At 43.0% G+C, this 16,924-nt stretch overlaps 1 protein-coding gene and 1 non-coding gene across 2 annotated transcripts; one reads left to right on the top strand and one right to left on the bottom strand.

Moving 5' to 3' along the window:
* Positions 1-2,904: 2,904 nt before the first annotated feature.
* On the bottom strand, positions 2,905-16,441 carry GSTO1 (glutathione S-transferase omega 1). Its single transcript, XM_049764342.1, has 6 exons — positions 16,249-16,441; positions 16,012-16,120; positions 10,939-11,161; positions 8,177-8,275; positions 4,648-4,754; positions 2,905-3,401 (listed from the first exon to the last, which is right to left on the bottom strand). The coding sequence occupies exons 1-6, from the start codon at positions 16,280-16,282 to the stop codon at positions 3,248-3,250; spliced, it is 726 nt and encodes a 241-aa protein (XP_049620299.1). The 5' UTR covers positions 16,283-16,441; the 3' UTR covers positions 2,905-3,247.
* LOC125995309 (U6 spliceosomal RNA) lies at positions 5,046-5,152 on the top strand. Its single transcript, XR_007490854.1, has one exon. It is a non-coding gene; the product is annotated as a U6 spliceosomal RNA (small nuclear RNA).
* Positions 16,442-16,924: the final 483 nt, after the last annotated feature.

The following is a 16,924-nucleotide window of genomic DNA, read 5'->3' as shown; positions in this document are numbered from 1 at the left end:
AAGGAAGGAAGGAAGGAAGGAAGGAAGGAAGGAAGGAAGGAAGGAAGGAAGGAAGGAAGGAGAAAGACCAATTGAATCAGTGTAGTGGGAGGGGATCTTGAGACAAATGCAGACTGACACTGCCTCTGGTGGCAGATGTAGAGTTGGAGCATTATGTGCTTGAAACTCAACAGTATTGTAAATTTCAGTGCCTAAATAAAATTGCCAGGTGAGTGAGGATCAGTGGCAGAAACTGGAGGAAAATTCTCTTAATATTATGGAAGCACAGTTTACATGAAATACTGTTTTCTTGCCTTTCTGATATTGATCACAATGTTCAGAGTATGTGCCAAAAAAGACTCAGATAGTCCTAGATTCACGACATATTTTTGGTAAGAATTTGATTATTTTTTCTTATCCTTATTTCTCTTTATAGTTTGAAAGATAGAAGAAAATTTTCCGAACAGCTTGATATAACGTTTTGAACAAGCAAAAGATTCAGAATCTTAATCAACGTTTGTAAAAATTAAACGAAACACGAAATTTGGGAAAAGAACAGCACTGCTTCCTGTTAAGTTCCAGAAATAGCAGATTGTCCAAAAGGTGGGTATTATCATCTCCTGGCTCAACATCCAAATGTGAAGAGCTGAAAAATGAAAGGACAGTGGGGCATGTGTGAGTGTAAGCAGCGGGTTCTCTTAAAAGTGGGTTGAATATGGGGCCGGAGAGATTGCATGGAGGCAAGGCGTTTGCCTTGCATGCAGAAGGACGGTGGTTCAAATCCCGGCATCTCCTATGGTCCCGGAGCCTGCCAGGAGCGATTCTGAGCGTAGAGCCAGGAGTAACCCCTGAGTGGCACCGGGTGTGACCCCAAAAACAAAAACAAAAACAAAGGAAGAAAAAAGTGGGTTGAATAACTGAGTCAAGACTGGATTTCAGTCTCTCCAGCATTTTTGATGACTGGGCAAAATCACATCTCTCTCTAGGAGCTGGTGTTCTCCCAGATCCAGGTAACAGTACAAAATACAGCATGTGGTTTGGAGAGGACGTAATTCGGGTACTGGATGAGAAGCACTCAATACTCTCTATTCGTCTGTTACCTAGTAAGCACTAAAGATTCATATTAGTATTTGCATCTAATATGGAATACCCAGAGTTCTCAGAAACAGAGCAGTCTCAGGAGATGCATCCCTTCCATCCACAAGGGCCCTAAAATATAGCTCAATTAGTGATGTTGTGTAGGCCCAGAGTTAAGAATTCTGGGTACTCTCTAAATTTCTTCCAAAAATTAGAAAAATACTAACGATCTAAGGAGGGATTTTTGTTTTGTTCTCTAAGTTAAAAATAATTACCGTAAAGCCCTGTTCTTGATTCTTAGACTATACCTGGTATTCTGTTTAAAGAGTGAAGACTGGTTCTTTCAGATAGGGGCATAACTCAGTGGGGTGTGGGGCTCATGCCAGGTAGGCTGAAGGTATGGGATTGAATTCTGCACCATTTGGACCCCAGGACACTGAGTCAGCAGTGCTCTCCGGCGGGCTGTGATGCCAAAACAAGGGTCTTCTATCGGTTGGCAAAACAAACACTGGTAATCCTATCCTAGTCTGAGCCAAGACGCACAGATTCAGAATTGACCTCAAACCCCTTTGCCTTTCAAATACAATGCGGGCGGGACTGACCCATGGGTGCCAGAGGTGGAGCAGCCCCCCAGAGAAGTTGGTCCAGAGGTAGAGCCAGAGGCCGCCCCATAGAAGCTGCTCGACTGACAGAACCGGAAGTGGGACCTGGGCGGCAGACGCGAAGGCGGGGCCCCGCCTAAGCCCGCCCCCTTGGAACGCGAGCCTACCCGCTGCCAGGCCTCGGCGCCAATCCGACCAATTCTCAAGGCCCTTGTAATCACGTGGCCTAAGGGGAACTACGTTGAGCCAATGGAAGGGCGCGCTACAGACTCCAGGATACAGGAGAGGCGGGTCTTCGCCAATGTGTGCCTGGCGGAAGGAGGAAGTGGGTGTTAGCTAAGGGCGGGCCGGGGCTCTTAGGCGCTCGGGGGCTTGGACGGTGGGGCGGGCAGACGCTAGCATGGGTGGTTGCGCTCGCTGCCCCGTCGTGGGCGGCTGGAGGCCCGTTTGTGAAGTCAAAGGTTCCAGCTGCCTCTGGGGGGCGCGGCCCGCACAGACCCTGCATCACGGTCTGGGCCTAGCAAATCCGAAATTGTTAGGGCGCCCTTGGGTTTAGGAACTAACCCCTGGACGTTTTTTCCTCGCTGGTAATCTTTACAATATATTGGTAGAGGAAACCCGAAAAGAATCAGGGTACGGCTTATAGCTCCCTGGGTCAGCTTTAGAAAGAACAAGTGCTCTGTGTTTTCCAGATCCTCTACCATAATCTTGCACTTCATTCAATCTTTAGGCCTTGGTTGAATCGTCTGTCGAATGAAAATAAAAATATTCATGGACTTACATCTCATGGAGATGGGATAGAAATTAGAAACCGATGATATGAATTTTGGAGAGTGCAGAAGATGGCATGAATCTTTCTTTTGAGGGCTATTATCTATTACTCATCTGGTTGTATGTACCTAGCTGGAGATCAGGTGCCACTGTATTTAATGACATATATGAAGCCTGGTGCATGTCAGCACCATGGGATCTGGTAGGGGAAAAACAAAGATAATGAAAGCTAGGGAAATCAAAAAGACCACCATTGACTTTAAGTGAGTGAGGCGGGTCAGTTCTTCAATGGTGAAGGTGAGAATAAGAATGAAATGAGGGGCCGGAGAGATAGTATGCAGGATGGTGGTTTGAATCCCGGCATCCCATATGGTCCCCCGAGCCTCCAGGAGCTATTTCAGAGCATAGAGCCAGGACTAACCCCTGAGCGCTGCTGGATGTGACCCAAAAAACCAAAAGAAGGAATGAAATGAAGTTGATAATTGGAAAGAAAGCAAGTTTATTAATCCTGAACCCAGACTAAACTTGGGCATAGATCCAGTTATGCAAGTGAAACTATCCTCAAATGAATTAGAAATCTAGACACCCAGTTCTTACTTGAGGGTGTAGACATGCTAGAACCCAGAGAGCACCCTTAGACAGGAAGAGTTTACATTCCTGTAGGAGGGCCTGGAGAAAACCCCACAACTGGTCTGAGTCAAACCTGACAAGGTGGTTCAGTGAAATGTGAGCAAATTCGGCAAGATATAAACTAACTTTTTTTTTAATACCAATAATGGAAATGTAAGACATGTCTTCTTTGCTGACTCCTGCCTCCATTAGAGCCCGTAGTCAAAGGCTTGGGGATCATTCTGCACATAGAGACTGAGGTACCCACGCATGATCTGTGGATCAATGAGGAGTGCTGATACTGCAGGGTCCTCCCTCATAGCCGCCATCCAAACCTTGAGTTTTGGAGCATGGTCTAAACACCTGTGGGAGATAGGAAAAAACAAAGGTATGAGCTAGGTTTGCCAGGAAGGCATTATCCAGACATTATCACAAAGTTGCCTATATATCATGAATATATATAAATAAATATATTTATCTAAAAATAAATATTTAAATGTTTTAAAATAATTTCTTTCAAATGCACATCGTCACAGAAAATGGGACTTGAAAGATAGTTGAAATTTTTGTTTAGAAAAATCATTGTTTCACTTTAAGTCTAGAGGGAAGTGATTTGCTTAGCATGAGAACTTGTCCAGACTAAAAGATTAATAACTTTTGGGGGAGGTTAGTATATTTTGGGGGGGGGGGGTGATGCTCCAATGTGCTCCTCAATTTGTGCTCTTGGAATGAAAATTAGCTAGGCTGCATGGAGCCTGACCAATTCATTGCTCAGGCCTGGTATTATTATTATTATTGCTGGAAGCCATCAGGACTACACCTAGCATAGTGATACAGGGGGGTATAAGCTGAGGTCTAAAAAAAGCAAAGCATATGTTTCAGCCCTTTGAGCTCATTCCTGCCCAAGACTGCAGACTTATTTAAAGAGAAAATGAAAGCCAACCAAGAACATACTTACTGTCCTGTAGCTAGCAGAAATGAATAGTTCAAAGTTCCCAAGAAGTGGAGATAAACCAAAAATCCAAAGTTCCAATTATACAGCTTGGAAAATAGTGTGAAATATTGCAGGCAAATGGGATGTACAGTGGTCAGTCACTGCTTTATGACAGTCATAAAAATGTATAACCTATAGTTGTTTAGCCAGGAGGGAAAGAGGAAACTACTTTTTGAAAAAAGTTGGGGAGAGAGAGAACATAAGGGATACAGCAAATGCTTTGCATGTGGAAACTCCCATGTTCAATCCCTGGCTCAACACTGCCTCAGCAGTGTTCCCTCAGCACTGCCAGGTGTGGCCCCTAAGCACCATCCCATGAATGTTTCCTTAAAAAATAAGTCATTTTACTACATGATTATTACAGTGCTAGAACTCTGCCCCAATTTAGCACACCAAGATGGGGAAGATTGGCAAGTGGAAGTAGCTGACATACCTTGTGAAGTCCAGGTTTTCCTCTCTGCTTGCTTCCACTTTTCCTCTTGCCATACAAAATGTATGACACTTCATATAATTTTATTTTGTACATAGCATACAACTTTTATAATAAACTTAATTTTGGTTCTAAGAAATATTTCATATGTACTAAAACATGCCCAGAATGTTGAAATGTCTTACTCATTTAGCTCCAGTACGTCCAGCCGTTCAAACCAGGGCCACATGAGGTAATCAATCATAGAAAGAGAACTGCCCCCAAAGAAGGTCGTCTTCTTATTGGCCAGAACCTGATCATTAGACAGAACAACACTAATTTGTATACCTAGTAAGACTTCATAAGAATGATGCATAGGGGATATGCTTTGCAAATGGCCCACTCAGGTTCAATCCCTGGTACCCCTTATGGTCCCTGGAGTTATCCCTGAGCACCCCAGGGTGTGGCTCCAAAACAACAATAACAAAAACAAAAAATGGTGAAAAAGTGGTAAGTAGAGAAAATGAGAACAGCATTGTACACCTTAGACATATCCAATATGGCTTTTTGTCTGATGGATTTAAGATTAAAAAATGTTAATGTGGTGTTCGCTTTGGCAGCACATATACTAAAACTGGAACGATACAGAGAAGATTAGCATGGTCCCTGCGCAAGGATGACATGCAAATTCGTGAAGCATTCCATATTTTAAAAAAAATGTTAATGTGGGTCTGGAGAAATAGCACAACTGTAGGGCATTTGCCTTGCATGCAGCCGATCCAGGAAAGATGATGGTTCAAATACCAGCATCTCATATGGTCCCCCAGGCCTGCCAGGTGTGATTTCTGAGCACAGAGCCGGGAGTAATCCTGAGTGCTGCCAGGTGTGATCCAAAAACTAAAAAATTAAATAAAAAATTTAAAAATAAAAAATGTTAATGTGGGATAAAGCAAAAAACAAAAAAGTGGCGGGAGTAAGGCAACTTTTTAAGATCTTTGTAATCTATCTACTCAACAAAGGGCCTTTATTTCAAATATAGAAAGAAGTCTTGGGAGTCAATCAGAAAAAAGGAAAACAAGCCATTAAAAAATAGGTCATGGCCCCTCTTCCCCCACAACTGGAAAGTCCAGCAGCATCGCCCACACATCTTTTCTACAGTAAAACAGGCTGATGCATCTGTGGCATTCTCAGATACCCTTCTGTTTGAACCACAACAGCCTAGCACCACTGTCTACACCCGTCCTCCCCAACAGAAATAGTCCAACTCCACAACTTAACCCTATAAAACTACCAAGCTACCACATTCTTTCAGATCTATAGATCCTGGACCACTTGTGGATGCTTTGACACCTCAACATTTCATAGTAGGGTCAGCCCAGTAGTATCACAGAAAATCTGATGGGGAAAGTCACATATTAATCTACCAAGCTCAGTGAACCTAAACAGTAATACAGAAAACAACTAATATCAACCACAGCCCAGTAAATGCTTACACACTGACTTTAATAACAACAGGAAGTAATAATAATTATTTCAAATTAACCTGTGTTGATCTAAGCTGTGACATTTCTTTTGTGTTGTAGTAAATAATGTAAAGTAGATTTAGGGGACACTGGTGAAGAGGTTGCACTGGTTGTGGGACTGTGTTTGAACATTTAGTGTCTGAAACTTCTGTATTATGAACAACTTGGTAATCATGGTGTTATGATAAAAAATGTTTTCATTTAAAAAATTTAAAGAAAACAGGCAAGATGTGAATTTCACAAAATGTTTGCCAACATTGCTAATTAGAAAAATGCACGTTAGAACCAAAATACACTCATACATCCATCAAAATGGCTAAAAGTAACAGGAAAGATAGCAAGGGAATGGGACCAGCTTTAATGCTAAAGACACTAAAACTGAATACATATATATTCTCTACCCAATAAATTCAAAAGTGAACATATATTCACCAAAAGATACATGTAAAAATGTTCATTCACTGTAGGACCAGAGCAACAGTACAGCAGATAAAGCTGTACTTGCCTTGCACCAATCCAAATTCAATCTCTGGTACCCTACATGATCCCCCAATAACACCAGAAGTGATCCTTGGGCACAGAGCCCTCTGCAAGACCAATATATCTTTGATATCAAAACCAAATATACTGTAATACACTATAAAAAGGCCATAAGGAAAAAAGTAAAATCTCATGAACACATACAAAAATAAACTAAAAACTGATTACACATATATTTACATAAAAATATATGGACATAGGGGCCAGAGCAGTGGGCCATTTGCCTTGCAAGCAGCCGACCTGGGACAAACCCAGGTTCAATCCCCAGCATTCCAAATGGTCCCCTGAGCCTGCCAGGAGTAACCCTTGAGCGCCGCTGAGCATGGCCCAAAAATTTAAAAAAATTTAAAAAGGATATATATAAATCCACACTGAATAAGTATATTCAGTAATGCTACAGAGTAATTCAACATTGACAAATATGTCAATTATTCCATATTCAAAGACAAAATTCTATGAATATTCTAATGTATAAATGCAGAAAAGTCATTCAAAAAAACTCAATGCTCATTCATGATGATGATGATGATTATTTGGTTTTTGGTTTTTGGGCTACAACCAGTGGCATTCCTGGCAGGCTCATTTGATGCAGGGGATCAAATCTGGGTTTGCCAAATGCAAGACAAACACCCTTTCCACTATGCTATTGCTCTAGCTCTCATTTGTGACTTTTAAAACATGGCAAACTAGTTATAGACTTTTCTTTAAAAAGTTGCGAAAAAATTTCCAATATCACTAATAAAATCTTAGAATGGACTCCCCCAAAATGGAAAATCTCCTTCAGTAATAAGACAGAGAAAGCTAAGACAGTGGGGGCTGGAATGTCACAGACTCAGATGCAGTCGTCACCCCTGAGGTGATGATGAGTGAGGCTTCCCCAAATGTTCTCACAAATTCTTTGTGGTAGGAGATGTTTATGAAATAAAGTGGGGAGAAAGAATGAATGAATGGTATCTAGGTTCTGATTACAGTCATGGTATATATTTTTTTTTTTTTTTGGTTTTTGGGCCACACCCGTTTGACGCTCAGGGGTTACTCCTGGCTATGTGCTCAGAAATCGCCCCTGGCTTGGGGGGACCATATGGGACGCCGGGGGATCGAACCGCGGTCCTTCCTTGGCTAGTGCTTGCAAGGCAGACACCTTACCTCCAGCGCCACCTACCCGGCCCGGTATATTTTTAAAATTATGGACAAGGACTTGAAACAAGTCCAGAAAAATCGGTATTAATGGCAAAATGTGGATTTTTCTTTTTCCTTATTATTTTAATAATACCAGTGTAACAAAAAAATTTTTTTTTGGTTTTTGGGTCACACCCAGCAGTGCTCAGGGGTTACTCCTGGCTCTACACTCAGAAATCGCCTCTGGCAGGCTTAGGGGACCATATGGGATGCCGGGATTCGAACCACCTTCCTTCTGCATGGAAGGCAGATGCCTTACATCCAGGCCCTCTCTCCGGTCCCACAAAAAATTTTTTAAAGCAGGTTCATGATCATTTTTAAAAGGTATTTCATTTCTATCAAACAGCTTAGGGCAAGTTGAAGTAAACTTAAAAGTTCTTACTTGATATATCACTACTAATTGTTTTGCTATGATCTGAAATGGAAGTATGCATAAGGAAGAAAGGCTGGGTATGCTAGCTCATTCCTTCTGATAAAAGAAGCAAATGATTACCTCTTCTAGATTGCCAAATTCTTTGCATAATTGTTCTTTCGGGCTGATGCGATCTTCCTTAGTCTTACTTCGAACAATGCTTCCTATCAAAGATGGTACCTAGACAGAAAAGTATTTCTTAATCTGGGGATAATTACATTGCACCAGCTCACAAACACATGACAGAACCAGAGTCAAAATGGTCTACAAACTTCAAAGGAGTCCCAGTTTGTGTGTTCAGATTTATACTGATCTCAGAAACAGTGCTCCCATCTTTGCCACTTAGAAACAGCCATGTGATCTGAGGCGATGTATTTATTATTCACAGTTTTATAAACTGAAAGTAGTAAAACACATCACCCAAAAGGACAGAGGAAAGCTGAACAGGTAACATTAATCTAGAACATTCCAAAATCATGCTCAGAACTGGCTTGAAATGGAAGCACACATCACTGCCAGTGAGCTGCGCATTTCACTCTCCCATTTGTGCCACTACTCAGAATTAAACTCAGAGGTAATGATGCCATGAGCAGTGAAATTCTGAAAATTATTGTTTTGTTATGTTTGACTAGTTTGGCCGGGGGGTGGGGGGGGCGTGTCACACATGGCTGTACTTAGACTTATTCTTGCCTGTGCTCAAAGATCACTCCGGGTGGTACTCAGGACCATTATCTGGTGCCAGAGATTAAAAAAGGGTCAGCAATGTGCTAAGCAAGTACTTGCTGTACTGTCTCACCAACTCATGACTTTAATCTTGAAACCATTGCTCCTGAAAGTGGAGCTCAGCAGTAAAATCAGCAGTTAAAACCAAGCCCATTTTCTTGTAGGCTTGTTTTCTGAACTGAATTCTACCTAGTAAGTAGCTGATAGAATTAACTGATAGACCCAGCTGCAAAGCTAGTTGGGAGATAATTTTCCTGCTCTTCTACCTTGACGAGGACTCAAGAAGATGATGTAGATTAACCACCTGAAGACTTGACAAGTAGAGTGTCATGACACAGCTTCTCGACCTTTGCCCTGATTGATGTGAAGATCACACACATTTGGTTGTGGTGTGCTGAGATCATATATTCTGTGGCATGGAGGGATCCCAACAACAGTACAGTGGGGAAATGACACTTGATATGAGAGCTGTGACAGGAATCAAACTCTTGGCCTCATGCTCATAAAGCAGGTGCTTTATCATCAAAATATCCCTGGGTCCAGATTTTAATATGCCAGTCTTTTGGTACCCAATTTCAGGAGATAGATATCCACTAACCTCAGCCCTCAGCTTAAATCAAGACACTTGTAAAAACATAGGAAGCTTCTAAAATTTCATATGTCAGTCCAATCTGACCTCATAAGCTAACTCTGATTAAACAATATGTTTTCTTTATTTTTTAATATTTCCTTAACCATTTATTTTCTAGAAACAATATACATTTTCGTTACTTTTCTTCTTGTGTGGAGGTAAGGCGTTTGCCTTGCATGCAGAAGGATGGTGGTTCAAATGTGGTGCATTTAAACCCCCATGGCCTCACTCTTCTTTATATTCTATCATAACCTGACATTACCATTCTTGGTGTCTATTCTTTGTTAGCAGTAATCATTTTAATTGTCCTACAACACTGATGCTAATTAAGATACAAGCAGTTCTATAGAAATGCCATATAATTCAATCAGCTAAGAGCTGTTGCCAACATAGGGTAGGTGCTCGGGCCAGGCTTTGACAAGAACAAGAGCTAATGTGTCCTGTGTCTCACCTGCTCTAGGTTTTGCATGAACTTATATTTTACCTGTGTGGGAGGAAAAAGTGTTACCCTCTTGGTACAAATGATGGGCTGAGACACAGAGAGATCAAGTAAAATGTAACATGCTCAGAGCTGGCTGAAAAACTACACAGTGGTCAGTCAGAAACAAGACCTGTCTTCAGGGGCTCTCAGTCCCAATGTAGCACAGGGCCGAAGTAGTCAGAGCAGGGAACAAAGTTGGACACCAACCAGTCTCCCAAGCTTCTAAAAGAACCACGAGGGGCTGGAGAGATAGCATGGAGGTAAGGCGTTTGCCTTACATGCAGAAGGATGGTGGTTCAAATCCCGGCATCCCCTATCGTCCCCCACCCCCCACCCCGAGCCTGCCAGGAGCGATTTCTGAGCATAGAACCTGAGTGCTGCCAGGTGTGACCCAAAAAAAAAAAAAACAAAATAAAAAAAGATAAAAGAACCACGAGCTAAACAGATTTACATGCCATTCCTATTTGACTATATGTGTTATTGCAGGTTTGGTTTATTATTTGATAACATCTGATTATTTAGGGAAGACGAAATCTCTCTCATGATTCATAAACATTTTCATAAGATGTCAGGGAAAGCTGTGGCTGAAGATGTCAATGACAAAGTGAGAAAAGGGAAAGAGTCTCCTAGCAAGAGTTGAGAGAAAGTGGTGAGCATGGAAGAAAAAGTGTCAGGAGGCAGGTGACTTAGAGAGGAAAACTAGAACCAGTGACAAACACCTGTAGGCTAGATGGAGATGCTAAAGAGCCACAGCCCCATTTTCTTTCCTTTCCCTAAACATTGAACCATAGATAACAATACTGATTGGTTAAAAAAAAATAGCTTTGGGTAGGCATCTGGAAGTGAGGGGGGGGGCAGGGAGACGATTCGAAGGGCTGGAATTCAAGCTCGATTTGCACATTTGAGGCCTTAGTACCACCTGGAGAAACCCCTGAGCACCACACTGAGTTGTGCTAGGTATGGCCCCCAAACCAAAAAACTGCAATTTCTTGACACATACAGACACACCTTAGAAAATAGTTCGAAGGTCATTTTTTGGCGTGCCTTCTCATAGGGATCTGCTGGAAACAGCTTCTTCTCAGGGTAGGCCTCATCCAGGTATTCACACGTGATGGCAGATTCACAGATGAGTTGTCCCTGACTGTTTTCCAGAACTGGTACCATACCGAAGGGGTTCTTCTCAAAGAACCACTCAGGCTTATTTCTCAGGTTAATGTTGATGATTTCATGCCTAAAAGACAAACAGCTTTAGATCTCTGTCTGAATCCACTCATGCCTTACCATTCAGTTAGCTGGATCAACCACAAATTTGGGAGTCAGCTAAGCTCAGATTCTTTCAGCTTTCTTCTCACACTCAATCATTGAATGGATAATTTGTTTGAGCTTCCTTTTGTTCACAGAGAAAAAACACTTACATGCTTTTTAATGTAACCTCCTGGGAATGTGAACCCCATGAAAGTAGGGTTCTTGTGTTGCTAATATCACTAAACATACAACAGCCAAATTTTAAATAAATTTAAATGCTATTCAAGCAATTTCCTTGGAGATAGTTGCAAGGTTAAAATACTTACCTTGCATGAGGCAGATAGCAGTTTGATCCCCAGCCTAAGTACTGCTGGGTGGATGTGACCAAAAAGATCAAAAACAAACAAACAAACAAAAAAGTACTGAAACAGGTACTCAGCAAATATTTGTGAATAAATAAATTGGAAATGCTTCAAGTCTGCCAACATGGAGCAAGAGAGAGAGAGTGCAGCAAAGCCAGAAGTGACCCCCTCTCCCCAGCACAAAGGCAGAAATAAGTGTTGAGCACATTTGGGTGTGCTCTCCCACCAAAAAAAAAAAAAGAAAAGAAAGAAAGAGAAAAAAAGGCTGAAATATAATATTCCATTTTGTTGGGTGAAGGCAATTGTAAATTATATCAGATATAACTACTTCAATTATGCCACTACCCATATTGAAATTCAATTTTTATTATTAACTTGAATAAAATAGTTCTCCCATTTTATAAGGTTAGAAAAGAATAAAAAGTTCATGGGGCTGGTGAGGTGGCACTAGAGGTAAGGTGTCTGCCTTGCAAGCGCTAGCCAAGGAAGGACTACAGTTCAATCCCCCAGTATCCCATAGGGTCCCCCCAAGCCAGGGGCAATTTCTGAGCGCTTAGCCAGGAGTAACCCCTGAGTATCAAACGAGTGTGGCCCAAAAAACAAAAAAAAAAAAAAGTTCATGAATGAGATAAACTTCCAGATTAAATATCTCTGTAATGATCATTTTTTAAAAAGCTGTATGGATATGGGTGATTATCCTTCCACTGTAACTTTACCTTGTCCTCTTTCTTTGCGTCTTTTGTTTTCATAATTCAAAATAAAAATTTTTTAAAAAAAAAAGCTGTATGGATAAATCATATAACGTAATCCCAAATAGAAGAAAATAGGTGACATTTGTCCCTTAGCCACACTGTAATTAGATCTGACTTGTATCCTGTCTGGATTATAGAGGACACAGAAAGATTTCATCTAACCATTATATGCTAGATACTTTTTCAACAGAACAGATTATTCAAGAATAAAATCCAGCCACAGGTTTGGTTTACTATTTCCTCATTCAAGGCTAGAAATGCTTTTAAGGATTTAATTATGTAAACCCTCAAATACACAAAGGAACATCGGTTTGGACAGGGGGCGCATGTCTATATGCCTGTGTGTATCATAAGTTTCATGTATTGACATGAAAGGGACACGCAGATATAAGCTGCTGCTCCTGCCAAGGAGCTTCAACATTTCTGAAATTCTACACTGAAAAAACAAAAGGAGGCTGACTTTTATATGGTTCTTATAGCATGCTTTTTGTTAATCATGCTTTGTAAGCAGCAAATCAACATACTACGAGTTGTATCTAGGAATACACTCGCTGGAATATGCACAACCAGAGAAAACAATGTAGAAAACCCCTATTGTTTGAGCCATCTGGCAGTGGACCCATCTACCCCACCCTCAGCCCATACCATTATATTAAAACCTTTTCACTATTCCTTTGGAAAAGTAACCTAATAAGAACTATTTATAGAGTTCCAGAAGGCACATCATCAGAATGTTGTACCCCTTCATTCAACTATGTTCTGCATCTAAGTAGTTTCATTATGTAGGCACAAAATGTCTTTCAACAGAGGTTCGAGAGCTTGTACAGTAGATCAGGGGCTTGCCTTGCATGAAGCTGACCGGGATTCAATCCCAGCACCACATGTGGTCCAAAAACAAAGTAGTGTCTTTCAACAATCCAATTTGAGTTATATTTCTCTTAAAATAAAAGAATTATTTATGACCATTTATAAATATTAAAGTATTTTGGATAAAATGCTTTCTTTTGCATAAATTGATAATCATAAATTTCATCTAACGCAGGGGTCTCAAACTCACTACCCGCGGCAAACGGCCCTCTGCACAACATTTTGTGGCCCTGCCCTAGAGGAATCTTTTTTTGTTTTGTTTTGTTTTAGTTGTTTGGGTCACACCCCCCAATGTTCAGGGCTTACTACTGACTTTGCACGCAAGGATCACCCCAACTTTGCCTCCTGCAGCCCCCAGGTAAATTGAGTTTGAGACCCTGATGAAATGCAAATCTTATTGAAGCAACAGCCTACCCCAAAATAGGGCTTTTTTTAAAAATGCATATAATATTTCTCTCAAAAATAAGAGCTGCCCAATTCTCTCCTCTAGAAGACAAACTAGTTTATTTTTATTTTATTTTTTATTATTATTTTTTTTTTGGTTTTTGGGCCACACCCATTTGACGCTCAGGGGTTACTCGTGGCTATGTGCTCAGAAATTGCCCCTGGCTTGCGGGGACCATATGGGACGCCGGGGGATCGAACCATTGTCCGTCCTATGCTAGCGCTTGCAAGACAGACACCTTACCTCTAGCGCCACCTTCCCGGCCCCTAGTTTATTTTTAATCAATTAAATTGATTCTATTTTTTGCTTGTTTGTTTGGGGGCCACACCCAGTGATGTTCAGGAGTTATTCCTGGCTCTGCACTTAGGAATAACTCTTGGTGGTGCTCAGGGACCAAGTGGGATGCTGGAAATGGCACCAGGGCCAACCTGGTGCCCTACCCTCTGAACTATCTTTCCAGGCCTTACAAATTCATTTATGAACCCTAAAACACTAAAGAAAAATTCCATCAGAATAAAGGCTATGGTGACAGACATTACAGTAGTTAAGGCACTTAAGCCCTTTTCCCAGTACAAAGTCCCCTGAGTACTACCTGGATGGGCAGGCACTGCTGGATGTGCCCTCTACTCCCAAAAGAATGGGGATGTCCTAACCTTTCACAAAACCTTTTACACCTCAAGTACCTAAAGTCAGTGCAATAGATCCCACAGTTCAGCCATGAATGACCCCTGTATTTTTTCTGGGGGAAAACCTACTAGGCTTGTTTCAATGAAGCTTCATAAAAGACTGAAATTTTTTAGACCTTTGACAAAAAATAGAAAAAAAATCCATACTACAGGAATGAATCTGTGTAGCAGAAACTTAGCATGGTCTGGCTACTACCTCAGGGGGAATTCCAAGTATTTGCAGATATATAGTAAGGAGATTGCCTATCATGCAGCCCACACAGAATATAAAGCAGGGAAGTAGGTAGATAGGGAAAGGGCCCCCCCATAGCAAAGATTGATTTTGGGGTACATAAAAAATCAAGAGATGGAATTTCAAGAAGTTACTCTGTCACTAGCCCTAAGGCTGCCAGGACCCATCTTGTGGATACAAGAACTAAGGCCTGATAAGGTCTTTAAGTGGCGCCAGACAGACCAAGAGAAGGCTGTACTAACCATATCCCTTCCCACCCCATTGCACCCTGCCCCCTCCAAGAGAAACTCCAGGAAGAGGAAGGTCAAAAAAGACCAATTACTCGCCGGTGGCAACCACTCCAGGAGGAACCAGGGCCAGAAAAGGAACAAAGGTCAGAAAATGACTGTCTCTCCCTGTATTTCTCTCTGTCTCTCTCTCTCTTTCTCTGTCTCTCTGTCTCTCTTTCTGTCTCTCTCTGTCTCTGTCTCTGTCTCTGTCTGTCTCGGTCTGTCTCGGTCTGTCTGTCTCTGTCTCTCTCTCTCTCTCTCTCTCTCTCTCTCTCTCTCTCTCTCTCTCTCTCTCTCTCTCTCTCTCTCTCTCTCTCTCTCTCTCTCTCTCTCTCTCCACATTCTCTATCTTTCTCTCCCCCAAACTTTCAAATAAAACCTGTTTTAATTTCACTGCTCCTCTCTTCCTGAATTCTTTTTTGTGAAGGAAAGGCAACAACCCCAAAGGCCTGCCTGCATAAGATCTACTAGGACTGGACTGACTCTTGGTGCAAAGAGCTCACAACACACTCCTATCAATCTCCCCAGCCATTCCAGGGTGGTAGAGAGAGAGAAAGCCTTAGATTTCCTTTCCTTCTCGAAGTTATGAGCTCCCTCCTCTCTACTTCACCCGGGGAACCACCCCGCACCAATGCCTTGAGCACCTTCTGGAGTGACCCCTGGAGAAGGAAGAGCCACACTGGCAGAAGTGGCTCCGCAAATAACTAAATAGAACATTAAATCTGGAAAATATTGGAAACATAAGAGAGTTTGCCTGGTATGTGGCCTAACCAGGGTTCAAATCCTGACACCCCATATGGTCCCCTGGAGCTTCATCAGGAGTGACCCCTGAGAGCAGAGTCAGGAAAATAAGTCCTGAGCACTGCCGAGTGCAAAACTAATAATAATAGTAATAATAATAATAATAAATAAATAAATCTGAAAACACGCAAAGACTGGAGAAACCAATCATGTATGGAGAAGGGGGGGGAGGTTTCTTTCGTTAAATGGCTCATCAACAAGGGGAAAAGGGAGTCCAGGACAGATGAAATCCGTAGTTTTCTGGTGAAAAGGGGGGCCACATTTGAGATGTTCCCCCAACCACAAAAAGGGGTGAGAACGTTTGGCTTTGCTGTACGGGAATCTCAGCAGGCCCGACCCGAACTATCTCCCCTCATGCCCTCCCCGCAGCGTCCTCCTCCGGCGCCCCCAGAACCCCGGCCCCAGCCCCCCTGGGCTCTTACTCGATCCCCTTGGCCTTCAGGACCAGGAGCGTCCTCTTGGCGAACGGGCAGAACCTCATGCTGTAGACGCGAATTAGGCCTTGGGGGACCGGCCCCGGGGCCGCGCTACCTGCGGGAGGAGAAACGGGGTGAGTCCCAGAGCGGTGGTGGGGCACAGCACCTGCAGCCCGACCCGCGGGGGCAGGGATCCCCGAGATCGCCCTCGCCCCGCGCCCGGCAGGCCTGGCTCAGGCTCACCCTTGGCCAAGCTCCGGGCTGACCCTCCCGACATTGCGGTGCGGTGCGGTGCGGTGCGGTACGGTGCGGCGCAGGCCGAGCTCCGGGCGAGCAGGAAGTAGGTGGATCCTTGAAGCCTTCCTCCCTCCCTTCTTCTCCGGGAAAGACGGGCCCGGGGCTGCACCAGCTCGTCCCCCAAACCCGGCCACACCTCTCCGATTCTCACGCTGAACCCGAAAAAGTGCGCGGCGCCTGCAGGCCAAAAGCTGCTTAGATTAGCTGCTACCCGGCTGCCACCAAATGCGCCCCAAAGCGGAGATGCTGTCCTGATTTGCGCTGGCGAAGGGATGCGCTCAGCCCGTCACCCGAGTCACCCCAACACAGCTGGAAACCCTTGGAGCCAGATAAGGTCCCTCGGATGTGATTTTCGGGCCTCCCCAGATGCGCGTCCACGCTGACCCTGACAACCTATGCTTAGACTCGAGGCGCTTCTTGGGGGTGTCTTCCCATCTTCTGGCCACCTTTCTCTCTTATTGGTCTGTTCTGGTTCAAGAGGACCCCTCAGTTTCCTTGGTCATTTGTCACAAGATGCTCCATCTTAAAACTACCTTATCATCTCCATTTTCACAGCTTGAAAATCTAGTGCAAGCTGCAAATTACTCCCCAGTCAGATACAAGAGACGTTGTTGAACATTTT

This window comes from Suncus etruscus, chromosome 17 (assembly GCF_024139225.1).
Source record: "Suncus etruscus isolate mSunEtr1 chromosome 17, mSunEtr1.pri.cur, whole genome shotgun sequence".
NCBI classification, from domain to species: Eukaryota; Metazoa; Chordata; class Mammalia; order Eulipotyphla; family Soricidae; genus Suncus; species Suncus etruscus.
The sequence above is the reverse complement of the archived record's forward strand: the minus strand, read 5'-3'. Positions and strand labels throughout refer to the sequence as shown.

Coding starts and splice junctions, on each gene's coding strand:
- GSTO1 (XM_049764342.1), bottom strand. CDS start 16,282: ATGTCGGGAGGGTCAGCCCGGAGCTTGGCCAAGG. Junction 11,162..16,011: donor CTGAAGGCCAAGGGGATCGA/GTAAGAGCCCAG, acceptor TTTGTCTTTTAG/GCATGAAATCATCAACATTA. Junction 3,402..4,647: donor GACGTACTGGAGCTAAATGA/GTAAGACATTTC, acceptor TATCTCCCACAG/GTGTTTAGACCATGCTCCAA.